The sequence below is a fragment of the Hippichthys cyanospilos genome, chromosome 16 (assembly GCF_059441005.1).
Source record: "Hippichthys cyanospilos isolate Australia breed blue-spotted pipefish chromosome 16, RoL_Hcya_1.0, whole genome shotgun sequence".
Taxonomy (NCBI): Eukaryota; Metazoa; Chordata; class Actinopteri; order Syngnathiformes; family Syngnathidae; genus Hippichthys; species Hippichthys cyanospilos.
In genome coordinates, this window is record NC_142384.1 from 15,933,188 (window position 1) to 15,960,939 (window position 27,752).

The 27,752-nt window shown below is 39.5% G+C and overlaps 3 protein-coding genes and 1 long non-coding RNA gene across 6 annotated transcripts in view; 3 read left to right on the plus strand and 1 right to left on the minus strand.

Moving 5' to 3' along the window:
- Nucleotides 1-897: 897 nt before the first annotated feature.
- On the plus strand, nucleotides 898-3,165 carry trappc5 (trafficking protein particle complex subunit 5). The gene is made up of 3 exons (XM_088437071.1): nucleotides 898-1,021; nucleotides 1,599-1,871; nucleotides 1,973-3,165. Exons 2-3 carry the CDS (start codon nucleotides 1,602-1,604, stop codon nucleotides 2,267-2,269), a joined length of 567 nt encoding a protein of 188 aa, XP_088293197.1. The 5' UTR covers nucleotides 898-1,021; nucleotides 1,599-1,601; the 3' UTR covers nucleotides 2,270-3,165.
- A 436-nt stretch (nucleotides 3,166-3,601) lies between these two features.
- On the plus strand, nucleotides 3,602-12,912 carry LOC148410926 (mucolipin-1-like). 2 transcript variants are annotated; one of them, XM_088436424.1, is made up of 13 exons: nucleotides 3,602-3,827; nucleotides 4,817-5,049; nucleotides 5,449-5,610; nucleotides 5,797-5,953; nucleotides 7,163-7,244; nucleotides 7,332-7,428; nucleotides 7,554-7,653; nucleotides 7,758-7,864; nucleotides 8,920-9,069; nucleotides 9,154-9,471; nucleotides 10,965-11,171; nucleotides 11,265-11,395; nucleotides 11,572-12,912. In XM_088436424.1, coding segments are annotated over exons 1-13 (1,782 nt in total). In that variant the 5' UTR covers nucleotides 3,602-3,790; the 3' UTR covers nucleotides 11,573-12,912. The 2 variants fall into 2 exon arrangements, with proteins under 2 accessions (XP_088292550.1, XP_088292551.1); XM_088436425.1 differs by lacking the exon at nucleotides 11,572-12,912 and having other exon boundaries at nucleotides 9,154-9,255; nucleotides 9,349-9,471; nucleotides 11,265-11,399.
- LOC148410927 (uncharacterized) lies at nucleotides 10,562-22,272 on the minus strand. Its single transcript, XR_015868129.1, has 3 exons — nucleotides 21,869-22,272; nucleotides 11,298-11,386; nucleotides 10,562-11,155 (listed from the first exon to the last, which is right to left on the minus strand). It is a non-coding gene; the product is annotated as an uncharacterized LOC148410927 (long non-coding RNA).
- The window catches only part of prr36b (proline rich 36b), a 29,479-nt gene continuing 19,061 nt past the window's right edge, over nucleotides 17,335-27,752 (plus strand). The window contains exon 1 of one of the 2 annotated variants that reach the window (XM_088436423.1): nucleotides 17,335-17,618. The gene's annotated coding sequence lies outside the window, so the exon portion shown is untranslated. Of the gene's footprint in view, nucleotides 17,619-23,831; nucleotides 24,032-27,752 lie in introns of those variants that run through there. The other variant, XM_088436422.1, reaches the window with a different exon arrangement.

Below are 27,752 nucleotides of genomic sequence, written 5' to 3' on the forward strand. Positions count from 1 at the left end.
AAGTTTGTTAAGTTTCATGTTTTAAAAAAAAGTTTCACAGTATCTTCCGAGGACGTAAATCAGTATTGGATGCGTATTTTGTACGCTTGGTTTAAAAATGCGTATAAACATTTTTTTTTTTAATTGTGATAATAATGTTTTACTGTGTCTTTTATGATAGTGTACAGTATACTTTACACTGAAGTGGATTATTTACGTCAACAAATTTAGTTTATATTGAAGTTTAGTTAGAATATCCATTCAATTGTGGGTGTTATTATAGCATCTATTTGATTTTATCTCAAACGCTGTTGAAACAACCCAATTATATTTCCTGGTGCGCATCTAATAGTAGTATCTAGTTTTATGATTTAACACCCTAATTATTCAATTAGGTAAATAACAGAAAGCGGATGAGTGTAATAGGAGGCTTTAAATGGTCCTTTAGCGGATCCTAGTGGCCATGATCGGGGGTGGGTATGTTTAACGTGTTAAAGTTGCTTTGTTTATTATTACACATCAAGTGTAACACAATTAATAAATTCGTGTAAAATTTATTATTATGATAATGATGAATATGATGATTTTATTAACGTTATTATCATCGTTATTAATTAATTATTCTGAGTTTGATTATTCTGTCAGTAATATGTCGGCAGAAAGTTTGACAAAGGCACTATTTTTAAAACTTTTTTTTTTTTACTTTGTAATAAACAAAAGTAATTTAAAAGTAACTTTGTGAAAGTTGTATTTTTAAGATAACCAGCACAATTCTCTTCAACTTAATTAAAACCTTTGTTTCATTTTGGGAAGAAAATGATCGAAGGCAAGAAGCACACATTTTCAATAACCTGATCGTACAGAAACAAATATGAATATGAAACGTTTACGCTTGGATGAATTTTGTACGTTAACTGCTCAGAATTGGTTTTGAAGCTGCAGTTTCAATCCGGAACTGTGAGTGGCAGTCTACATCTTATCCTTGTCATTTGAAGCGCGAGGAAGAAGGCAGCTAACGCGCTAACGTACCTAGCGCGATACGGTTAGTTTGGTTTGCAAAATATTCCTCAAATACATTGATACACACACTTTCATCTTCGCCAATGACTTGTAACTGTTAATAATTAGGCATTTGTTGTTCCACTCACTAAAAAACTGTTCTACCTTTTTTCTGAAGGAAAATACCGCTAGCTAGCTAGCTAGCTAGCTAATACCCAACTGGTTACGTTTGACTGATCTTTTGCGATAAAATGATGCTATAAAACGCGAATAATATGCTCTAGTTGGAAACTGACGTAACAATGAAGTGTGGTGAATATTTTCATTTCGTGAAATGGTTCAGGAAAAGCGTATTGATGTGCAAAGTGGACATGAATGTATCAATACTGTGGTTCGTAACAGTAGCGTCCAAACATTCTATTTACAATAACTTGAACGAATTAACGTTTGCCCAAGAAAATTCTATGCAAATTCATGCAAAAAAAAAAGATGTTCACCTTTTGAGTGAAGTTTCAGGATGAACTTAAAATGCACAGTTTAACTTTTACAAGAGAAATTAAACAGGATCTACTTGAGTGTTAGGAAGTTCAGATTTCTAATCAAAATTCTGTACTTTTCAGAATATGGACACCCGGTTCACTCGAGGGAAATCCACTATTTTGGAGCGCCCCTTGACCAGGCCAAAGACAGAAGTCAGCGTCAGTGCTTTTGCATTGCTGTTCTCAGAGATGGTCCAGTACTGTCAAAGTCGAGTGTACTCAGTTTCAGAACTTCAGACGCGCCTTGCCGACATGGGCCAGAGTGTTGGAGCTGGCATGCTTGACGTGCTCGTGCTGCGGGAGAAGAATGGCAAGAGGGAGACGAAAGTGCTCAACATGTTGCTCTTCATCAAGGTTCGTACTTTCAATGAGTCCAAAACTGGGAAGCAACAATCTAACGAAGTTTGGCAATGCATGTGAAAATGCAGTGAAACTGTGCACTCTTTTCATCGTAGGTAAATGTGTGGAAGTCGTTGTTTGGGAAAGAAGCTGACAAATTGGAGCAGGCCAATGACGATGACAAGACTTACTACATCATCGAAAAGGAGCCGCTCGTCAACGCTTACATCTCCGTCCCCAAGGAGAACAGTAGCTTAAACTGCGCTGCCTTTACTGCGGGCATCGTGGAGGCCATCCTCACACATAGCGGCTTTCCCGCCAAGGTCACTGCCCACTGGCACAAAGGCACCACACTCATGATCAAATTTAACGAGTCAGTTATAGCACGGGACAAGGCTTTAGATGGCAGATAAGAATTGCGGGAGAAACCAGGGAGGAACCCCCAATGCAGGACAGTGATAAACAACAATTCCAATCTAAATTTACTTAGTTATATGAGACTACAACCTCTTATACACTAGCCATCTAAGCTGGCGTTTTCTCAGCTTGCCGTCTTGTGTGTAATGTGGGACAGGATTTGAAGGGGACCAGTGAATTTGCCAGCTCTCCATGTATTATCGGAGGCGTAAATGAGGTGCAACACCATTATCCGACCACCAGTGTGAACACCCGAGATATGGCTATGTCGGCTGTATGGCAATGTTCGTCATATCCTACACCATGAAGCAACACTCAATGAGAAAAGTTCCAGTTTGTACTATACCGATTATATCTGTTTTGATTGCTTCAATATTGTAATATTGTATTTGTCTTTATAATTTATTACATGTCAGGTATTTCATTGAAGCTGCATATTCATAATAATTTCTTGAATCAATCACCAATTGTCCAAGGCATCTCTTATGTTTTTAAATATTTCTGGGTTATAATTCTTTTAACTCATTTCAATTAGGATTGAGTCTCATTAAGTATTAAAAAAAGGCATGTGCTTAAGAAACCCATTATTTTACTTGATGACACTGATTAGAAAAGCGGTTATACTGTATGTACTGTTCTATGTTGAGCTTTTATGACACACAAAATATTTATAGTTGTTATATATGGTATATGTAATTCAATGAATTACAACTCAATGCCAACGCAAGCCAGGTTGATATCTTGCATGTAAAAATAGTTCCAATATAATCTTGAAATGTACTGGTGGCTTCCCAGCTCTATGAAAATCCAAAGTACAACTGGAATGAATGATTTTACGATTGTTGATAAAGTGAAAATCAGAATGGCAAAATAAACACATTTTTATGGTCAAGGGCGACAGAATATTCATTAAAGTTATAGCTCACAAAATGTGGCAAACCTAGGACAGTATATAATACAGTACTGTATATAGTCAAACTAAATGAAATACAGTATTCATATTCAGGTGCATCTCTATGTTCTTCATAATTTGATAGTTGAATGAAATTGCCTTTAAGTTTTAAGAGCCATTCGGTTTTAAATATTTACATTTTATCCATTAACATTAACACATTTAATCTCGTCGTTATTATAATTTTATTATGTGGATTACATTTTAAAAGCGACATCATAGGACACTTGGCATATGGCCGTTGTTTGGAGCGCTCCATGACGACGATAAAAATACTGAATGGTGAAAAATATTTTCCATTGTCTGTGCATGACTCAATGTTTACGTATCGTCGTGCTGTTTACAGCAGTCACGTGACAAAGTCACGTGGCATTCAGGAAGCTGAGCGATGTTCCCCGCTCTACCTTTTGTCATTACTCTGCGACACGAAGTCGCAGAATGTATTTATTTTGTATCTTTGGGGCCCGAAAAATAGAAATCATCAAAATGATCACCTCCCCGACGAAGTTACTGCGGTAATAATACCAAGTCCTTTGTCTCCGGTGTGACGAGACCCAACATCCTCATGGCATCATCGACGTGCCCTCAGGATCTTTCCACAGGTTTGTGCAAAACAACTTCCTCTTCTGCTTGCGATAAATTGAAATATTATTATTCATTTATATGATCTCTATGGATATTCATTGATTAATTAATTTTTGGTCCATTCATTTCTCACACTTTGTTCAGTAACGCGAGGAGCAATAGGACCAAGAATCGAGCTGTTTCTCATGCAAAAACGAACATAGTTTTCAAGCCCGATCTAATGGGAGTATGAAGAAATTATTCTTAATTATTTTTACCATGTGAGAACATCTAGATGATTTGATGACCACAAAAGTATGTAGGGATAAAAAAAACATTGGCTGGCTCAAAATTCTTAAAAAAAACTCATCTTGGATTAGTGTATCTATAACGTACAGGCTATTTCAGAAACAACAAACCTCTACAGAAACTGATCCAACCTCTTTCAAGAGGCATGACTGACCTGATAGGCGAAACTTATAGTTGCAGCACGATACTGGCACAGGAACCAGTGAATTAACCCTAAAGGAGGAACAATATCAGTAGTAGAACTTGAAACTATACATAACAGAACTCGTCCCACCATTGAGTTTGAAATGTATAAGAACTATAACATTACTCCGCATATTGATTCAGCCAATCCCTTAAAGCATATGTATTACATCACAACAATGTTAAACCTTGCAGTTGCTACAACAAATTACAGAATACACATTGAAAAAAAACTAAGAATTGAATGGTGTCTTTGCTACCACAGTTTGCTTAGCTGTGTTTACCTCCAAGTGAGCTAACGCGGTCTTCCAGGGCAAGAGCCCAACTGAAATGCAATGTAAACAATTATTAGCCATATGGATTTCTTCCGATAACATTATCTGAGGTTTTAAAAGTCCTTTTTGAGCTGATGATGTCACCAGGTCGCTCTGTTTGTTTTCCAACATTTCTTGAGCCATTTTACATTATAACAGCACCCCAACGAGACAATTGTGCTAGACTGTTGAAGAATGGGTTTCTTTCTACTTTGTTGCAGAGAATGACAGGCTACTCTCTTCCATGGATCTCAGCTATGGTTCTCAGGACCGTCTTGGAGATAAACAAACAAGCTCTCATCTCCACCGGCAACAGGAGGAAGAAGAGGAAGAAGCCCTGAGAAGAAAGCTCAAATATTTTTTCATGAGCCCTTGTGACAAGTATCATGCGAAGGGACGTAAACCTTTCAAGTTAGGCTTGCAGCTACTCAAAATCATCATCGTTACAGTGCAGGTAAAGCAAGCTCGTACTTTTTTTTGTTGTTGTTGCTCTTAAACTGCCCAAAGCAGAGGTGTTACAAACTACATACTCTAAAAACAAAGTGGCAGCCCTCATCACTGCCTGATTAAAATTCATCATCCATTTTGCAGAGCAAAAACTGTAATCAAAACGCAAATCTATCCCTCTGTGCATTCATGTAACAATTTAGTATTAAAATAGTAGCTACAGATGTTTGCATAAAATACTGTAAACAACCCGAAACACCCCGCACTACATTCCATAATCAAGTAAATAATAAAGCAGGCAACAAAACAAAAACAAAAGAAGAGTATCTGTCCATATTCAGTACTTGTACTGTTAAGCGTATTTGATCAGTATGTTACAGTTCTCCCTGTTCTCCTCTTCCCTCAGTTGGTGCTGTTTGGGCTGAGCAACCAGATGGTTGTGACATTTAAAGATGAAAACACAGCGGCGTTCAAACATCTCTTCTTGAAGGATTACCAGGACAACACTCCCCAGGCTGTTCACACGCAGAAAGAGCTGCACAACCAGATCGACTTCGCCATCGAGCGGGTAGCTAGCATTTGAAGTCCGAGTGACGGAACAGCCAAATGTGCAGCCAAACACGAATGCCCTCCAAAATGAATAATGCTCTGTTTTGATTGTACGGCGGAGTAACGACTAGTGACTTGCTCTCGGCCGTAGAGAATGTCCATGAAATGGTCCTCACCCGCCAATTCTCATTTCCCCCTCATCTAGTACCTCGCCCTACCTCAGATCTCACTGGGACAGTATGCCTATGTACAAGGTGTGGGCTTCAATGGAAGTGCACTCTCACTCTGCCAGAGGTACTACAGGAGGGGCGCCATTGTCCCGGTCAATGACACTTTTGACATCGATCCTCATGTTGTCACTGGTAATTGGGCCTTTCCTATTTTATTCTTAAACTCATGGAGCGTGTACTAAAAAATGCGCGCTGTATTTTATTAACAGTCGTTTATTGTGCATACAGCGCAGGCAGAATTGTTAGAGGCCTTTCCTCTAGAGGTCAATGCAAAAAATATTGTTTACAATATTGATTTTGCGGAATATGAATTCAGCAGAAAAGTCCACATATTTTAGCCATCTCAGGCGGCGGCCATTTTGCCACCTGCTGTCGACATGAAATGAAAACAGAGTTGCTCAGGTGACTCTAAAAAAGACTGTCGATTTTCATGAGGCCATTTTTAGTTGTCTGCTTCAATTTCTACGACATTGAAACACTGACCATTTTGAATATTTTTCTTTTCTTTAAAGGGGCAGTGTGTAAGATTTAGACCGTTTTTCATTAAAAAAGAATCAATTAAATAATTGTACATTTCCAAAACTTGCAAATGATTTTTTTCTGTTTTAAATACAATCATAGGTCTCGTTATCATTAAATTATATTACATGAGGGGTGCCACATCTGACAGTGGTAAATGCAGCACCTGCAGCACCTCCTGCTGGCCGTTATGAAAAATGGTCTAAATCCTACACACCACCCCTTTAATGGAAACATACCAATAATTTAGCCTATTTCTGTCAAAGAGCTGTAACGGTCTAAAAATTATTATTAATAAATAAAGCACAGTCCATTAACAGAAACAAATCACTTTTTTATTTTGTACTCTACTGTGTAGAAGGGAATTCATTAGGAAAAAAAACATTTAATGGCACTTATTTACTTCTTGCATTTGTGTAAACTAATCTGTATCCACTTTTGTTCAATAATTTGCATTGCCAAGGAGGTCTCGCTATTTTTCTTAAGGCAATAAAATTGAACAAAAAAGTGACTATTCATAACCCGTACAGTGTTATCTCAAGTTTCAGCTGCATCATTTTACTGACTTACAAGCTGCATTTTTTTTCTTTGTGTTTCAAGTCGACGTTAGACCAAATATTTTTACTCTGGCAAACAAAACGATAATAATGATGCAATGCAAATCCTGTGAATTGACTGAACGTTTTTGCTTAGAAGGAAGTGGAAAAGTGTGTATTATGCTTCATGTGATGTGAGAAAAACACCTCATCTATGTGGTTTTTGTATTTCACCATCTGATATTATTTGGTTCCTCTGAAACCACTTTCTGCTTCCTTTATTCAGACTGCATCGGACTCGATCCACCCGCCTTCGGTTCTGCTCGTGTGAATAGTGACTACAAAAACTTCACTCTCAATTTTTACAAGTTAGATTCAAGCTTATATATATGATTTTATCAATCAAACGTGAATACTTTTTTGACTTCGACTTTCATATCTTGATTTATTTCCAGGCTTATTAATGTAACTGTTGACTTCCAGCTGAAGGCTATCAATATTCAGACCATCATAAACAATGAGATACCAAACTGCTACACCTTTTATATTACGGTGAGCTATTCCTTTTCTTTCTAGCTAAATTGATTTCTCAGAGTGTTATCAAATTGATGAATGTTTTTTTTTTTCACCAAATCAGTGTTTAAAAATTGTTTGAGGATTGTTTTATGTGCCACTAGATCCTCATGGATAACAGAGCGCACAGTGGCAAAATTAAGATCAGTTTACAGAACCAGGCCTCCATAAAGGAATGTAAGGATCCTAATGTTTCTGGACATGGTGAGTACCTGCAAGTCGCTCATGATTTGATCATAATTTTATTCATATTCATCCTTCACAAATGTCCTTTGACCCTCCCTGATTTTTTTCCCCCCACCTGTTAGCGGAGAACTACGCGCGAGAGTTTTTTGACGTGCTGGTTGCCCTCGTTTGTCTGCTTTCTCTGCTGCTGTGTGGACGCTCCATCATCAGAGGTGTCATTCTGCAACATGTGAGAAACCAAACACAAATCTTAGTGCCTCTCTGCATTTTTTTTCGGCATACAGTATTTTAAAAATTCATAGTTCTGCATCCAAAGTGCTGTTTTAGTTGTGGCCAGTAGATGGCAATGTTGCACACCTTATAGTCTTATAGTCTTACATTAAATGTACAAAACAATTAAGCAACAGTACCTGTTCATAAGATGCCCGAAGAGGCTTTAAGGGAAGTCCTTAAAAAAATTAATTTGTAGTAAATTCTATATTTACAATACTCTTGAGCAGAAAACGATATTGATGACAACTAAATCAATAGAAGGCCATGTAAGACAACACTAGTGGTGTGTGTTACCTTTGTGAAGAAACACCTTCTCACAACATTCAAACAGGTCAAGGACACTGTAGTATCTTCAGTCAAGCGTCAAGACACCTTCATGAACGTAAATGAAAAAAAGACTTCTGTTTTTTCCAATTTTCAAGAAAATGTATCAAGGGTTCTTTAACTGATTATTACTCTTTATATATATTAGTTTATAAAATGTGTTTGGTAAAACAGATGGGATTTAATAGCGCTTATTGGGTGTGTAGTGTTTTTCAATAATTTTCGACAGTAAATCGTCGGGGTCTTCATATAACAGCTGATTGAAACTGAAACATTTTGCCCTATATCAGCATCCATTTAAAACTGCGTCAAAGTCAGTGAATTATTTATTTAAATTTTCAGGTAACTTTTAGTTTGTTAGTTATCACTTTCAGGTTTCATTTGACTTGAAATTAAAATTGACTCTAAATATCGTTTATTGACTTTATTTGGGATCATTATCAGACTTAAAAAAAGTCCATTTTTATTGATGCGCTAATTAAAACACCAAATTTATAGAAATTTTCATTTGTAATAAACCCAAAAATGAACCATATTTTTTTTCCACCTCATGATAACTTTGCACTATTTTGTATTTATTTATAATGTGAAAACATTTGAGGTTGTACTTTGACCAAATGTTAAAACGTTTAGAATGCTTCTGCAAACCATCGTGTATGAAAGTAAAAATAAAATAAATATTTTCAGGAATACGCACAGTTTTTCAAGACCAGACTTGGTCGCGGTGTAAGCTGGGGAGACCGAATGGAGTTCATCAACGGCTGGTATATTCTCCTCATCGTCAGCGACATGTTTACCATCATCGGCAGCTTCATCAAAATTGGAATTGAATCCAAGGTACTGCGGCAGAGTTGGATTACGGAGATGCTTTTTGTTGTTTTGATTCATAAACGAATGAACGATATTTCTATTTCAATGCAGAATTTATCATCGTATGATTCATGTGCAATCCTGCTGGGAACATCCACGCTGCTGGTGTGGGTGGGAGTCATTCGTTATCTCAGCTTCTTTCAGAAATACAACGTAAGACACGCAAATCATGCAGAACTTCACTCAATTCGATTTTGTTCTGAAGAAATGGACTTTTTATTGTTTCCTATCTATATTTTCACGCAGATCTTGATTGTGACACTCAGAGCTGCCTTCCCTAATGTCATTCGCTTTTGTTGCTGTGCTGCCGCCATATATTTGGGCTACTGCTTCTGCGGATGGATTGTCCTGGGGCCATATCATACCAAGGTACATAGTGTGCACAAATGATATCTGGTGCCACTGGCTTTAAAATTATATTCAAACAACCTCCCAGATAAATCATATTCAAATGAAAATAGAGCACAGGTAAGATAAATATTTCAAAACATAAATAATGCATGTATTCACTTATTTGCAGAAAAAATACTTATGATAATTCTCTTATATTGAGTCACTTGCAACTGCGTGTAAATACTTCCTACCCTAAATACATTAACTCATTCGGTGCCTTTGCAGTCGATAAAAAGATTTTACTGGGTTGGCGGTGATTGAGTTATAGATTGATTCATAGATTCTAGAATGAGTGAATTTATTTTTTCACCTGATAAAATCCCATGATTATTTTACATATTCATCTTTACGCTCTCTAGAACATCTTTGAACCTAAATGTCTCTTCTAATACTCCCAAAAGTGTATACTTCGCGCACATTATGATAAAATTAGAATATATTAGGCCATTTATTCTCAACTCTTGTCAAACTGTATTTTCTTATTGGAGCTGCAAACAACTGTCATCGAACATTTTTTATAGCATAAGGATTAAGCAAATGTAGTGTTTAATAATAACATTTCAAAACAAATGTGTATCTTATTTTCTATATTTTAACTTCTGTACTAATTAAATGCGCGCGTGCAGCATTGTAACTTTTTTACTTCCTGTCCGTGAGCCACTTTTGGACCCTAACCCTCAAGTTTAGAATCCCTTTATGAGGTCATCTACTGTATTTATCAGTTGGAACGTCTCTATGTGGAGTTTGCGTTTGCTTTCCAAGCTTGCAATCCTAAACCTTAGTTGAAGTGAAGACCCTAAATTGTTCACAAGTATGAATGGGAATGGTTGTTTGTCTATTTGTCTTGTGATTGTCTGACTCTTGGTCTGCTGGGATACGCTCCAGTTACCTCTGACCCTAACGAGAACAAGCGTTATAGAAAATTGATGGACGGGCGTATATTATGTTACCGACCTTTCAGCTTGCAGGTGTTAAGCCTGGACCAGAGCCTGCATATAGCAGGGTTGCTCTTTTTGTCGCCGATATCATTTATTTATATATTCATTTACAGCAATTATGACTGGTCGTAATTCCGCTGCTCGAGGACTACAGGAAGGAAAATAGGCAGGAAAACAGAAAATAATAAACGAGACCAAATAAGATCAAAACCTAATTCATAAGCAAATCCAAAATTTGAACATAAACACAGATTACCCATGAGAGTTTATTCAAACCTGCTACATCTTGTCAGCGTTTGTAAACATTGTTTGGGCTATTGAAGTTTTTGCTTGAACGTGCAAAAGTGAGAAACTCATAAATCAAGCCCCCATAAATCGTTAGCCTCAAACGATCCTTTGCCGGTTGTTTCAAACTATCTGACCAATTCCATTTCCTCGTTTTGATTATACTCAGACTGTCTGCAATAACCAAGATTATGATGAGAGCGCATGCGTTTCTTCCTTCTTCTAAATTTCTCTCCGCATGAGCAGTTTCGCTCCCTACCCATGGTATCCGAGTGCCTCTTTTCTCTGATCAACGGAGATGACATGTTTGTGACGTTCGCTGAGATGGAGCAGACTGGCACGCTGGTTTGGATCTTCAGCCAGGTCTACCTTTACACCTTCATCTCCCTCTTCATCTACATGGTGCTGTCACTCTTCATCGCGCTCATCACCGGAGCCTACGACACCATTATGGTACAGTCAGTCGATTCCCAGGATAGTAGATGTAGGTGGACCAAAAAAAAAAAAAAAAAAAGGTGACAGGATTTGATTTGCTATCTTGAACAGGCCCAGACACAGGAGCAGGTATGCATCACTGACCTTCACGCATTCATCGCTGAGTGTACGGACACGCCTAGCTCTGGCAAGTTCCGCGGTCCTGAGGGGTCATCGTGCTCCTTTTTCTGCTGCTGTGATTGGTGAGGAGGGGGAGGGGACGGAATGGGGATTTCATATGAATGTGCGTTTTCTAGATGCCTGATTTGAAGTGGACATGATTCACATCATTTTTATGGGGCAATTATTTGTTATCGTTTGTTAAATGCACCGTATTTTTCCACGTTTCCACCTGACTTCAGCTTCATGCATTTTACAGAGTCCCAGCAGGGAGGATGACGACGTCTGTGCCGAGAACCGACTGACCTTGAACCACTCCGTCCTCTCTATCCCCGCGTTGAAAATTTGCATTCCTAATCACGCTGATACAGTAGCACTTTCCGTTCAGACTCAAGCCAAATGACCTGCTTTGGCTTTTGTTCCGCGTGAATAATTCAATAATGGAATCGGTTATGCCAGTAAAATAACATACCGTTTACTTGAACTAATTCTTTACTATCATTTTACAGTAGGTGTCAGGGTTTGTTGCGCCTCTGATGATCCTAGCGGTAGACGAGACACCAAATGACAAAGCACTGACTTGTGTATGTACATAGTGTACTGTAAGTATGCATGCATTGCCTTCTGCTACATTTACAGTCAAAGCTGTTCCTTTATACTCCGCCCCCCACCACACCACACCCTTGTTCTTGTATTCCCTCGGCTGAAAAATTTTGATGGCTGCACACCCTGCAGCCAGCTAGTTATTCATCAATATGTATGAACTGGAAAAAAAAAGCACACCGATGCACTGAGCAATGAAGTTTTTCCTCACTATTTTTTAAAAGTGCTGTATGCAGGTGGTGTAATCCCTGCAAGGAAAAAAAAGCTGTGTATTTTTTTTTCTTTTAATTATTATTATTTCAAATAACGTTTTGCCAAAGCCTAATGTTTTAGGCCAGGTTGATGTTTTATTTTAAGTGTCCATCATTGTCTGTAGTCTGACCTTGAAGCCATTCAAAAAGGGTAATTGCTCATTTATTTTATCTGATATAAACGCACAAGTACAGACCAGTGGTTTCTTAGCCATTTCAAAGGGAGCAAACGCTGAGAAAACGGCTTGATGAAATGCTAATGTCATTCCAGTTTGCTTTGTGAGAGGCGTCGTTCAATGGATAAAATTGGTCTCCGCTTAAAAGGTAAAAGGGAATTGAATTATTTTCTCTCACTTGATTCCTTTTAGAATCATACCACTTCTGAGTTGTTAATATTTATGTGCGCTCATTTGCACTTTAGGAAGAGTGCTTTACATCTTAACTTGCTAAAATGCCTCACTTTAGAATTAAAGCGGGCACTGGCTTTTATAAGATTGTTTACAATTATTAATGCAGTGGTTCTGATGCCTCTGGGAAGTTTATTAAATGGTACTGGTAAAATATTTTGTCAGGTGTGTCTATTCTCGTAGGTTGTTAGTTGCAAAGAAGGCCTTTGTAAAGCTATTTACAGTACCTGTGATAATGTTATAATACCAAACATTCTTTGTAAAGCTACTGTACCGGCTCACATACATTGGGAAATTAAACTAACAACACCGAATAGGTGTAGAAAGGAATAATCCCAACTTGTCTCATGGTGTCAAGTTCTTTTTCTCCTTTGTCTATGTTTACTGTGAGCAGTTTGGGGGAAAAAAAGGGAAAAATAAAGGATCATATGGCTTGGAGTAAGCTTCCAAATATGTCCGTATCGGATGTCATGTAAATTGATTTTTTCATTGCACTTCTTTTCATATATCTCATGGGAAAATCTTTAATTAGTCTTTAATATACTGTACTGGGAAAATCGATGGTATTGTTTCAACCGGTTCGCTTGAGCTTTAACATGTTGATGATGCTTTACAAATTAATCAGCAATTTCTTCGTCTCTGATGTCTAAAAGAAGGATAAATTAGTCTATTAAACATTGCATTTCCTGATAGATTATCTTAAGGCTGTTTATTTAGTCGACTACACAGTGTAGCAAGTATCTATTGTGTGTTTACCTTTACATGTGAGGTATCGTATGAAGCTACTGTAATTACAGCCACCTTGCACCGCTTGTATTCTTTTTACAGGGGGTGGGGGTTGCATAGCTTTTATTCATGGATGGAGAACCTTGCAATTATTTGCGGCGTATCATCTGTTAGTGCTTCATGCCTGAAAAGAGGAAACATATCCTATAGGTAAGAAAATGTATGTTTATAGTTTGTAAAGGATATTACTTTTGGTGATGGTATCCAAACTCGAAGCTCTGGAGGACTTACAGTAGCTGCCGCCCATCTTAAAAGTCATAATAGCTAATAGAGGTCCTTTGGGATGCTCTGGTGGTCTGTCGGGGTCTACCACCACTAGAGGGAGAAAGCTGGCTCTGTCTGGTGGCACCACCTATGGTCACGTGTAAAAGATACACGATTCTGTTATACAATACGCATATATGATTGTGCTTTGTTTATATGCTGGTATCATAAACTACCCTGAGCTTATGCTGCATCCAAATAAAATGCATATTAGCGACGATGCAAATCTCCAATGGAGGAAGATGAAAAAGCATGTGCTACGGGCGATACGTGCACACTCATTCCTTTGAGTGCAGCCGAGTGGCATGACTGTCCAATATCCTTAGTACATGCATGCATTATTTACTAAAGGATGCTACCGGGGAAAAGATGAAGCACTTATAATCAGATAGACAGGAACTGGCCAACCTGCTCTGGACAGCATCAATGTCCCTTAGAGGAAACCTTCATTTGGGCAGGGCCTCTGTTGTCTCTTGTTCCCACAATGTTAACTGCTGCTATGGCGACCAAGATACAGGTTTTAAAAAGGCATCATGCATTAGCATCATGTGCCACTTAAGATAGTTACTGTAGCTATAATGCGTGTGAGCCATACTGCAGAAGAATACTTGGGGGATTTTAAGACACCCGCAAAGAATATATGTCCCGACTGAGCGTAATTATCTTTGTTGTGGTAGGTAGTTTTGTATTGTGATGGAATCTGTTGTATAGCCATACCTAATGTTGTGGAGTGCATGCTCACGTGTTGACATACCCAAGGATTATGGAAACCATGAGCAAAAATGTTTCGATATTTTTATTTTAGACAGACCGAGGACAACCGTTCTCAAATGGTGGTATGATTACCCCTGGGGAGTAGTACATTTTTCTTTTCAGATTAAGAGCAAATAAACTGGAACATGAAGCAATTTATTGCAGTGACATCTTTGATCGCATGCCTTTATTTTGTCAAGTTGTTTACAGAGGCGTGTTGCTGGAAGTGTCGGACATTAGACGTGTCGGAAATGAAACAGATTATTTTATACGAGCTATCTTCTGGACTTTATGAATAAAATAGGCTTAGAGATACTACTACAAATATAATTCCATGGTTTAAATAAAAAAGAAGCCAAAGATATAGAACACTGTTTTGTTTTTTGTTTGGGTTTTTTTTCAAAATTTCTACTTGATAGAATGTACTCGAGTGAAAAAATCTTTCACTGGTGCTTTGTCATCGGAAAAAAAGTTGAGAACCAACGCCCTGGTGTAAATGTAAGTCAGACATTCGTTTTCACGTTTTGCTCGTCATCACGTTGCTGCTGCGCTGGCACGGTTTGTTCTTTGGGGAGTTGACGATGTGGGCCACAGCTGCAGCTGCATATGCTAATCTGCTCATTTTCACACTCCATTTTGAATATAATAATTATCACATAATGATAATGGTATCAAACTAGCTGAAAGAGAATCCTCGAAAAAGAGCTTGATTTGGGAGTAGGTTGATAAAAAAGATGCCTGGGTCTGATGTGAAGGGTGTCAGCTGTTTTGTGTGGGTTGCTCGACGCCATTGTCGGCTGCGAGATTGGTGCGTAGTCTTGTAATAAATGTTTTTTGCCAATAGGTGGCAGCACAGTACTTTGAGACGGGATCTTAAGGGGTGTTAAATGGTGTTTATTTGATTTCTGGTGATAAAACTTTGATTCGAATGACTTTATATTGTTAACGTAGACGACAGAGTTTCAAATTTTAACATTTTCGTCTGGTGATGCGCCTTGAGATTTTTCCAAAGAAAACGTGTGCCTCGGCTCAAAAAAAAAATGAAGAAAAACACTGCTCTGAGCAAGCAGCTGGACAGAACATGTTCTAGTCAAAACAATGAGATAAATAACACGGAAGCATTGCTGTGGGGTACACAGCCCGGCCTTTTCCTGTCCCCGCTGCCACACGCAACTGCTTGTGGGAAATAAACACCTTCCTCTCTTTGTTCGACTTCTGCGGGCTATGCCAATATGTCCATCATCATCAAGCCAACGTGTATTCGGAGACTCCAGGAATCTCCACCCTCTTCGCAGTTTCCTTTGCTTCCATATAAACACACCTTCCTGTGTACGGTACGATCAGCTGTTTACCCAAAAGCGACGCGATGTAATTTTAATGGATCAGTTCGTCAGCTGTTAAAAGCAAGTCGGGCGTTGTTAAACGGCGGCTAATGCCGTGCAACGCAAAGGAAAAGCTTTCTAATTGCTTTTATGTTCTAGCCTTGAAGATGATGGAGAGTAGTCTCAGGTCAGCTGAGGAACCCAATGAAAACAATGCGGGGAATTTTTTAAACGGATACTGAACTTTGATAGCTAAATCACTCAATTCCTTTAAAAAAAAACAACACAATTTTCCACCTGCCGCTAACTGGAAATTGCAACACATGTGCTCAAGTCTCCGGTACCGAACCGTAAAACCGCCTAGTCATGGTTTGGTCAAACCAGCCCATTTAGATGGAGACTCCACATTGTAGACACAAAAGCAAGGCGGCCCATCCAGATTAGAGCAGGACACAAAAGCCTGGCTCATCTAGACCGGCTAGGCGGCTGCTGGGAGCTGAGCAACGGCCCAGCAGACAGTCAGACAGGCGGCGTGCCTCCTCAGTCTAGGATGAAAAGCCCCCATTCTGATGAGGAGCGCGGCGCAGAAACAAAAGCGCGTAAGGCTGTGAAACAATGCCCGTCACTGTCTAATTGAACACAAGTTAACCAAAACACTGGCGCTCCTTCTCTTGATTTCTTTTTGTCGCCGCAATTTCCGCTCTGTTTGCTCTTGGCTGAATGGATCAACAGGTGTTCCGTGTTTACAGTCATGGATGCCAAATAACCTTCAAATCCACACAAGATTGTCTCGGGCGTCGTTATGAAGCTTAGCCGTTTTCATTCCTAATATGGAAATCTACCAAACTATAATACATGCAGCAAAGAGTTTTATTGATAGATAACGATCTTGCAAGGCAGTGGAAGGTGTGTGTGTGTCCGTGTGCGTGTGTGGGTGTGCGCATGCATTCATCCATGAAGAAAAGAAGAAAAGGTTTTGGAGAGAAAGGGGGTCTTGGGGGGCCTAAAGGGAGGGAACAGACAACTAGTAGAAACTCTGGCAAGAGATAGGGTGACTTGCAAGAGGTGACATCATCTCCAATTTGAATAATCCCTCACACGGGGAGGTGATTGGCTGTGCTGAGAAAAAGCAGTGTCCCCCCTCCTATTCGCTATTCACTCCTTTCAATTTCGGTATGGCGCGCTGTCTGTTGAACGATGCCTTCAGGAAATACTCGTAATTTCTAGATGTCATTGTGTCATTTACTATTGCGGTTTTGTATTTCAACTCCATTGCTTTTAATCGTGAAATCATACAGGCTTGATTTTGTTTGTTCACTGATAGAGTAAATGTAAAGTGATACAAAAATGAATTAAAGTTATAAAAAAAAAACGTAAAAAAAAAATCGCTCGTCGCATGGTTTCCATACAACACACATCATAATTTGACAATGTATTTAAATGTGAATATTGAAGGCATAAACAAATGGAATTCTGGTCCGGGGGTACAGAACAAATCGGTTGGGTCTATGCCTAAAACAAGCCCCATTTTCGGTACATCGTTAGTTTTCCTACATTTAAACAGCAAGTGAAGGCATCTCTCGCCTTCGCATGTCTGTCCATCGCTTCAGCGGTCCGCGCGCGTGAGAGCGTGTGAGTGTGTGTGCTTAATGAAGCGTCACTCTGTGTCTTTCTTCCTCCCAGCCAACAAGCATCACTCGTGAAAAAATCGGCGCTTGAGACCGACAAGTTTCTCGTCCAGCGGCACGACTTGAAGTCTTTACCCAAGATCTTCGATTCTTCATCCCCCTCGTCTGCGTTTCATCTTCACTTTCTCTTTCTTTTTTTTTGAATACCCGGCGCGAGGACCCAGTCGGGGCGAACCGGCTAACACTGGGCGTAGCTGGGGAGGATTTTGCTAGCTCACCGCTGCACTGACCGGTAAGCGCAATTTCAAGATTTAGCTAACACGCTAGCTTCGATTTCGCGTGGCTAATTAACGCCGAATTTATCATAACATACATTTAACATATCGGTAATTGTAACGTATATATCGTTATTCCCCCGCTAGTCAACAGTTTGCACGAATCGTGACATCTCATAATGTAACTGTCATTATAGTTTTGGGGCGATTATAGATTTCTTCGCCTTACCATATGAGATACGAGGCAATTTCGCGTTCGGAATGTATGGAAACCGGTTGATGGGGCGGTGGCAGGCAGCGTGGTAGCTGGAAGAGCCCGCCACCAATCACACCGATGAAACTATGCAAAAATGGATATACAGTCCACTTTTGTCAATGTATCAGTCCTTTTATTTGGTAAGCGTGCTCTAATGTTGCACATCAAGATTTGTCTGTGTTTTTCCATTAACCCCCTCTTTCCTCCCCTCATCCCCCTTCCCCACATTGCGGAGGCCCATTGTTCTGGGAGTGTTGGGTGAGCGCTGGGAAATGTTCTTGTCTCATTTAGACAGGAGAATGACAATCTTTATGTTTGCACCCAAAAATAAAGAATCAACTTCTTATATTCACTCAAGAGAATTTGAGGCACGGTCGATGAATAATTCACCTTGGGGAGACTTATTTAAAGCTGAAACTTATCCAAAGAAGGCAGTTGCAGAAGATTCGGGATTGCGTGTTATATAGGCTGATTAATGTCACCCCTAAAAGTGATCAGCTATTGTGCTTAAGGAGTTATGGCTGTTGGGGCTGAGAGCTGCTCCTTTACACACTCACTTGTGAGAGCGCGCAACAAGGCACATAACACTCCCCCTCCGCTAGAACAATGGGGAGGAGAGATGGCTGCCAGTTGCCACAGGATTACTTACTAAAACCGTTTAACAACATGTAAACATCTGAAAATTTTACTGACCAATCCATAATGCTGTCTTTTTTTCCCCTTTGAGGTTATGTAGAGTTATGTAGACATTTTTGTGGCCAAAGTGGGCGTGGATGGGTGTTGGTATGATATTGAGGTATTGGCATCATTTAAAGTAAAAGGCTTCTTAGCTTGAGTAATAAAAGCACTTTTAAGGTTCAGCCACAAAGGGCTCGCAGACACTCCGTTACTCTTAAATGTGAGGTGGGCAAAGACATCAGCCTGTCCGCCCCCGTGGTGCGCACATGAGAGAGTGGCTGACTCACAGTGTTGGTGGTGTGGCAGGGAAATGGAGGACGGAGAAGGCATGGCTCAGAGACCGCAGCCTAATGCAATCGCATGAAATTGAATTTCGCAACCATTAAAAGCCGCAATTTATTTTCATTAAGGAGCTTTTGGAAATAAAAGGGGAGGGGAGGGGGCTTGTCAACATCTGCCGTGAAACGTGGCATGTCTGTCAGCAAAATTGCAAAAACCACGTGTAAGTAGTGTCAATATTACAATAATGTAGTTTTAATATTCTGAGAAAAGGGAATAAGCTGGAATTGTAATGACGTTTCCAATCAATAACCGTCCTAATACAAACGACAGCATAGGGAGTAAATCTATCCTGCTGCACAACAAAACTATTACATCATGAAAAAACAGTGTAGATTTTTGTTAAATTATTGTATTTTTTTTTTTTTTTTTGGTCAATAAATCAAGTTCTCCAAAGTTTCAAAATCACAGAAATTTGTCAAACATTCACTAATTCATTTTTAAAGAAAATCAAAATGGTTCCCAGGGTCATCAGTATCTATGATGAAGTTAAATAAAATTGAAATAAAAACAGTTGTTTGCTGAAGTTAACAGGTCTAAATTGATTTATTATCATCCATCACTTTTGAAAAAAGGCTCATGTTATATTGATATTCATCAAAATGATTAATATCTGTGCCGATAATCGGCTAGGACAATAAACGGTCTGTTTCGAGTATACTCATTAGTTTTATCCTACCCGAAGAAGCCCAGTTGTTTAATCCTTTTCAGTTTTGTTGAATTACATGATATGTTTTTTTTATTGTAAGTATAATAATATTTCAATCTATTTTTCTCATGAAAAGCACCATTTTCTAATCTTAATGTCATTTCTGTCCAAAACATGATTAGAAACAATTAATTTAAACTCATATCTTTTCAAATTATTATTTTTTTGCCAGCGATTATAACTTTGTTTTCAAAGCTTAGGTGTTTATAGTTGTAATTCTATAGCTCCTCCCATGTAGTTGGTGTATGTTTACAAGCATTTCTCATCCCTTCCCTTGTCACTCGCAGATGTGCACCCTGTTAAGAAGACAGTAACAATATTGAAAGAGTCTATAATGTAGCTGCCATCTCCTGGAAGGGTGAAAAAAACTAAATGTCACCTGAATTGCTGAAAAACGAATTGCAATTTGGATCGGCACCAAAGTGTACATCACTGTCCGTAAGAATATTTGCATATAAATGAAAGAAAATGTCAAAACGCGAGGGGGGGGGGATTCCTGTCTCTGTAAATCTGTGTTGATTAGATTAGCTCTAAAAATAGAATGGGATTTTCCTTGACCTGGCCCGTATATCTTTCTATAAAAGTTTCATGGTAATCTGTTGAATTCATCTTGAAAAATCCCGCTTAGTGCCCTGCTAAAATCAAACCAAATCTTGAAAAATGTGGGCAGTGATGTCAAGATATGAACCGCTTACATCCTTCAGAGGCTCGTATTTATTAAAAATTCTGCAGTATCCTGCAATAATCTATCTGGTATCTTATTTTTTTCCCCCTAGATCTTTTAATATCGGAAAACGACACGGACCATTATTTTAACAAGTTAACGATATGGTAATTTTCCTATGGAAGCTTGTGTCTCAGGGCCATTTGCAATTTAATGACCTATTTTGCTCCCAGCTGGCCTCTCAAGCCAAGAGGGTTGATGATTGTTGCATTAATAGACTTGTGAGTCAGCTTGCCCTTAGCCTAAGGACTGGTGTTGGCCGAATGTGTGACTCACAATGAAATCCCCCCACAGTTCTCCAAATCTCAATTGTGACAAGGGCAAGCCTGTGCCTCCGGTCATCAGTCTTTTTTCATCCTCGACTCGTGATCCCCGCCCTCAGCGTCATAAAATGTTATATTGAGATGGGTTTGAAGCCATGGTTACAACAACAACGACCGCGCGGGAGCCGGTCTCGAGATGATTCGATCGGTGGAAACGTCCGATTCTCTTAAACTCTTTGGGACTGTACGCAATGCATTCAAGTTCGGACGCAAAGATGAAATTAGCCGTGTTATTTTGGCAGTCTTCAACTTGGTTATTGTTATCGCAGTTGCGAGGCGTGGCAGTTGGCACTCGGGCTTTATTCGCCAGCAGCTGCAATAATTTGCTGCGTTTGGACTTTCTGAATGCCTTTAGTGGGTGGATGAGGGGCAACGATCCTTTTTCCGTTCGAGTAGGTCGCTATATGTATATGAGTGAAGATGATGACAAAATTTGGCCACAAGACTTGCCAGGAAGTCAATCGAATTGATCGAGAGATTTTTTTTTTCTCATTTTCAGTTTTAAATTGTCCAGTTCAACTTCTCATCATTGATTGTTTTGTCAATTAATCGATCGAATCCGATAAAAACTTGTTTTAATTTCCTTCCCTTCATTCAAAAATTGGTCATTATTTCAAACTGATACTACGGAAAATTGTGGTTGTATTTCTGGCCATATTATATTCATTATTGTGTAATCTGAAAAATTGTGCCAGGCATAAAACATTTTGCAAAGAAGTCACTAAAACAAAATTAGCAACAGGGTCCTTCAATGTTTTAATTAATTCGTTCTTAATTTGAAAAGAATGCACCGTTCTTGTCACGCATTGAAAAGCAAGTTGGATTTGCCGATATCTGCGGAAGCCCTACTAAAATGTTTGGTGCCCCCTGAAGGGCCTTCACGTACCACCATTGGATCCCCATTGATTTAAACGATTCATCGACGATCAAAAATCATAATGAATCATTAGGCATGCAAAAGCTAAATAAGATGACAGCATAACTAATACTTTCCCATTTACTATCTCTTGGGGGGTTGCGGGAGGCTTTGTCCAAGAGTAGTTACAGATTAACGGTTGCAAGCTGAGCAGCACGCAGTTAGTTCATGGAGAGTTGTCGTTTTTAGCTTTGTGTGTCTGGTCAACCATCCACATTGTTTGCCTTGCCGCGAAAGGACGGATTCCATCTGGAACGTGCCTTGTTCCATTTCACACAGGTCATAATCCTCTTATGAACACAGTTGTTCCACTTATACTTGCCCGGTCTGTGTCCGCGTCCCGCGCAGAATCCCGAGCGCCGAAGCCTCTTGGGTGCATTTCTGCCACCCTGTCCAGATGCTTGGGTCCACGTCTTCCGCTGCGTGTGTATCTGTTTTATCTTGTGTCACCGATCCAAGCCACCAGCTGGTCCAGGCCTCGGCTGATCTCATTTATCCCCGGAGAGGAGCCTGTTTGTGGGCAGACAGCCCATTATGGAGATGATCCAGAAGCTCTTCAAGTTACAAATTAGCCTCGGTTTGCACCTTTTTCTACGCATCGCTTGGACTTAGTAAAGAGTCCCTGCCATCTTTCTTATCGCCAAGGGGAAAGGTTAAAAGCATCAGAACACCTGCCCACTAATGCACTTCCTCAACCGAGCCGCTAGCCAGACTCCTCCCATTGTCTCGCGGGATCAATATCCACTCAGTTAAGCTCCGAACTGTCCCCGACAGTCTCCATAGGTGGTGGGCACCAGACAGGCTGTGTCAGGGCCAACACGGCTGGAGCCTTGTTTGTGGCCGGCCAGCGGGCACTGTCTCGACCCGCTTTGTTTAGCGGCTGACTGAGCCCGAACCTCTTCATCACCACGCCATTGTTGGATTTCTGGGCCACTATCTGCAGGGTCCCTCCACGTCACGATGCTCTCGGCGCCCCTTTTGCTCCTGTAGCTTTCGCTGCACCGAGGGTAGTTGAGGGCAACTGTATAAGATCAGCATCTCGCTTTGTCCAGGGTTAACAAGCTCTGTCACGTGTTAATCTGCCCGTCCCCAGAGGGCGAGCGCATCTCTCTCAGTGTGACAACAACAACGGAATAACTGATTCTCAGAGGTTGCGTGTTGTATTCTATTAATGAGGCTTAGGTCAAAATGTATTGCCCAAACATATGGTGAACAATTTGTTTGGCTTTTGCACATGTGTAAAGCTCCTCTCATCAAAACACCTTACGAATGCATTCGTATTCTATCGGGCTGTCATTATTTAATATTTTTAGGATTGATTAGTCAAGCAATTATTTGCTTAACTCATTCAGATAACATTTAATATCCATGAGCCTCTAGAGAACTTTCCAGCTTCCACTTATTTCCCTGGGACTGCAGGCAAGCCAAAAAAAAAAAAGACCTATCGAGCTCAAGAACGCGTCACACCTCAACAGTCTGTTGCGAAATCTAACTGCAACAAATCACCTGTAAATCATGTTGTCATTGTATGAATTCGGCACAAGTCCCCTGCATTAGAGTTAGCGGCTTACTACTCTTGTCGTGCATAAATTGTATTCAAAATTGTATTCAAGCCCGTCGATTCATTAAATGTTAGTAGCTGCAAATGTCTAAACAATGTGGGCTTCCTATCAATTTATAAAAGAAGAACCATGGGGGTGAATTTACTTTGATATTTTACTACTTAATAAATGGTCCATCTCGTCACTCTAATTTACGTTATCTAATCAAATAACTAGACTTACGTCTTCCATTCTAGTATTTTGCTATGCCAATAAATCAAAATTAAGAATAAAGCTGTCTTTGTGATATTTAAATATGATATGTACCACAAGAAAAACCGAAGCACGTTGAAACAAGTCCCCTCTAACTGGGTGTTAAAACCTTGGACAAGAATAATATTGGTAGTTTAATTTTAGTTTCATCATTATTTTACAGCGGGATGTCAAATCAAATGATTTGACCAATTTTAAGCGAGACGATGGCTGTAAATGATGACTTAAATGACATGAAAATAGTTGATTAATTTGACATTTGCTTTATTCTTGATGAATCGACGACCTAATTTCATATCATCTGGGTTGCCACCGCAAAACATCTCACCTTATTTAATGCATTCAAGGGCATTCAAATATCTTGGAGTGAAAGTCCAATGAGACCTGAGGATTAGTACCAGGCCTTATAATCACTTGTGCTCTATCTGTGAAGCAGGTGCCTGTCACGCAATCTGCCGCTCTCTTTCAAAGCTGAGGTAAACAAGGAGCCACAAAATATGATTACATTGTTTTTACAGTCAGACTTTTGAGCTCATTGAATGTCTTAGCGCAAAATAGACTATTACACTACTGGAAACTGAGTGATGCACTCTTTGGCGCACAATTGAAAAGTGACAATTAAGGAAGAAGACTGGTGAGCCTGTTCCTTGTGATCCTGCGGTTTTTACGAGGTAGGCTTGCGCAACCAATTTTTATCTTGTATTTACATTTTTCAATAGAATTTAGATACAGTTTTTGAAGTGGGGTAAAGTAGTGAAAAAAAAACAAAAAGTCATCTTTAAGCTCCCCGCTCGCTCAGCCCTCCTACTGACTATTCAGAGCTGCTTGCTTTGTTTGGAATTTGCGAGGGGCAGAGGCGGTTTCCCGACCTCAAGTCGGGGGTGTCGGGAGAATGTTTATACTCTGATAAGTGTTCAGATGATTCAGGCAGCTCGGGATCTTTAACGTTCTACATTTCTTTGCCACGATCCTACCACAGCTCTTCCCCTTAAAAGTGGAGAAAACAGTAAGATTTTTGTCATCAGTTTATTGTCATACAATGCTTTGTTCGTAAGACGGTATCGAATACAACTCATGGTTTTAATTTAGCGTAATGCGGCTAGATAGTTGACCGCCGTCGTGTTTTGGTGGCAATTGAATGGCCTATCTCCGGCCCCATGCCAGGATGTGGCGTCTTGCTTCTGACATTCACCCCCCCTCTGCAAGGGTCTGATTCCGACTTTGTTACACTCCCCCCCCGCCAAAGAGGAATGGGTTTCCTTGTAAAAAGGGTTGTATACGACAGACCCACACACACAAATGTTGTACCAGTGGAGGCCACTTGAATCAGCCTAGTGGCCCATTTGCGTTTTTGCTCTCAGCAAGTGAAGAGTAAATTATTCAGCGTGGAAATGTTCTGCTTCACATTTTGATTTATTCTAAAACTGTGGATATACAGTTAACATCTAAAATTATAAATGCAATCCTATCGGAAGAAAAAAAAACAAACTCCGACGCTATTATTTAATTGTCGTTCAGACATTTGCGATAGCATTGCTTTGCAAATACTACCTTTGTTGTGTCACATGACCGAATGGTTTATGAACAGGTCAGAGATCAAATACTGCAGCTGAGCTTCTTGTGTTTGCTGCTTGTGAGATAAAAGCACATCAATTACAGGGTCAGAGGCCAGCAAACGCTCATTAAGCATGTCCTCAAAAAACAGACTGACAGCATCCCTGCATCTCCCTGCCAGTGTCATTGATCAAACATTTTTCTTTGGCTCATTGTCTGAAATGTTCAATCAACAGTGTATATAAAGACAAATAGAAAATATGCTCAAAAGTTTTTTTTAAAATATATATATATAACTAAATAGGGCGGGATTACGTTTTCAAAACAAATTTCAAAAACATACACACAAAAATGATCAAGTTTTAAATGTGGCCTGTAGCTCATTTTACACATTTTCTTGGAGAGCGTGGAAGTAAAAAATAAAAAACAAATAATGCGCACTCACTTAGAACAGGTTCAGAATTAACTCATTACTTTCAAATATAAGTGTATAGGATTTTTTTTTTCCATCGTCAATGGAAGCAAAAAATATTAATAGTGGAATACTGGAATAGCTAAAATGTATTTGGGCTTAATCAGCGGCCCTTGATGGCAGGTGTGTGTTGACTCCCGTTTAATATTCTGAAGAAGTCCACATATTTACAATTACAAAACGAGTGCTACCACATTATCTCAGTTGTTTATTTTGATTTCCCCTTGCGAAATGATAATAAAATATTCATTAGATGTGCATAGGTTTCATGTCACACTAATTGTATAAATGAGTAAAAAAAATTTAACTGTCTTTGCTGTCATTTTTTTTTACCACAGAAACATAGCATTTTAGCAGAGGTGTGTAGAGTTTTCTATATTTTCGATATAAGCAACAAAACATACTTTCTTTTGCATCTTTTCTATAATCTTCCCTACCCCGCCCCCACCTTCGCTGCTTTCTTCCCCCACAATCCCTCCCTTTGATTACTATTTAGAGTAGGCCCCGGGGATAGAAGAAGGTCCACAGAATGCATTTGTGTGTACACAGTTGTGTACTGTGAAAGCAGGGTTGAATTTCTGCTCACACAATTCATACTTGCCCACAGATGGTCGGTCGGCTAAAGCGAGGCTACGAGAGAGGGTGCACTTTTGATTTTATCGCTTTTTCTCAATGAAGCATCTAAATCCTTTTTTAGTCCTTCTTTAGCATTTTGGGCACTACGCTATTCCGTTCCCACATAAGTCCGCTTTGTTAATGCAAAGAGAGTGAAGGAAATTCCTCTGTATTTAAATATGCTGATGATTTGACCTGATTATTCAAGAACAGTGTGTTTGTGTCTAGACATCCAGAAAAGCTTAGGTCCCCATGCAGAGCTGGATGTCTTCCAGTTATTGACAATGTTTATCTGTACACACACGTTTTGTTTATGGCCCAGTGTGGGTATTAAGAAGGGATGAGTTTGAGGAGGATGATCTCACCTTGCAGAGCTGCCCTGCCCATTATTAGCTTATGTTGTGGCACATTAAGTGGAATAGTAATGACTAAATAAGTAAATATTGTGTGCCTAAATACAAACGTGCAACGGCGTGGTGCTGCCGATGTGGAGTAAACATTTTTGACTGGAAAACAATTTCAAAACTACATGCAAGTTAGTCTGAACGTTCTTACAATTAGGTTCAAGCATACTAGCTTGTACATTCAAACGTATTTACAAGTGCATTCAGACATACTTGAAAATAAGTTCAGAAATATTCACAAATATGTTCGAAAGTACTTGGAGATGCGTTCAAATGTACTTGTAAGCTAAATGGTTAAAAAAAAAAGCCATTTTTAGCACATATAGTATGCTCATCAATAACCCGTGGCATCATGGGAACAAGCATGGATCTGCCAATGTGGAGTACAGTGTTCCCTCGCTATTTTGTGCTTCATTGTATGGGCCCTCAGTGGTTTGCGATCTTTAAAAAAAAAAAAAAAAAAGAAGCTATACTGTGGGGAGATGTGCTGTGAAGGTTCCCCACATGCCAAACAGACGAATTAACTGTAAATGCACATGCCATGGGCACTCCTTGGACATCAACCTCCTGCAGTACACATATTTCCTTATATCTTAAATTATGAAACGATATATTGTACTGTTACTGTGTATGAGTAGCCCAGGGCCTAATGGCCCTCATTCGAAAAACTTTAGTAGAGCCTGTAGCTGACCAAACATGATAACAAGCAAAGTTTACACTTGAAATTCCAATTTATTACAAAAGGTAACAGCTTTTGTCCTCACCACTTAGAATGTGATCTGACTGATTCAACTGACTGGTCAAGGGAATCTGTCAATCAGACCACGGGCACTCCAACAAGACACGTGATCGGCTCCTGGCGCGACCATTGACCAATGAAGGGCAGGAGTGGAAAACAACCCCTTGTCGATGTTGCGCAAATATGTATACTTGCCAATAAGTTTTGGACGTATTTATGAGTTTAAACACACTTGAAACTAACTTCAAACATACATACAAATATGCTCAAAAGTACTTGTAAGCTAAATGCTGTTTAGATATATGAAACACGAAATTACACAGTTTAAGTCGTATGCTAGTTTCATCCAGATCCCTCACATATTTGTGTGGGTTTGCTTGATGGCTGTGAGCGTGTGGCTCATCGTTGAGGCTTGCGAGATATTTATTGTGGGAGGCTGTTTGAAGGCTCAGGCAAGTACTTCTGACAAGGCCACGCAGCCAGACACAATGACAACATACACAGATAGAATGTCAAAGCAAAAACAATAACGAAGAAATAAGCGAGCTTTGGAGAGGAATGGTGGTTTTCATTTTTTGCTGCATGTGCTTTCTACTGCTTTTGCATGA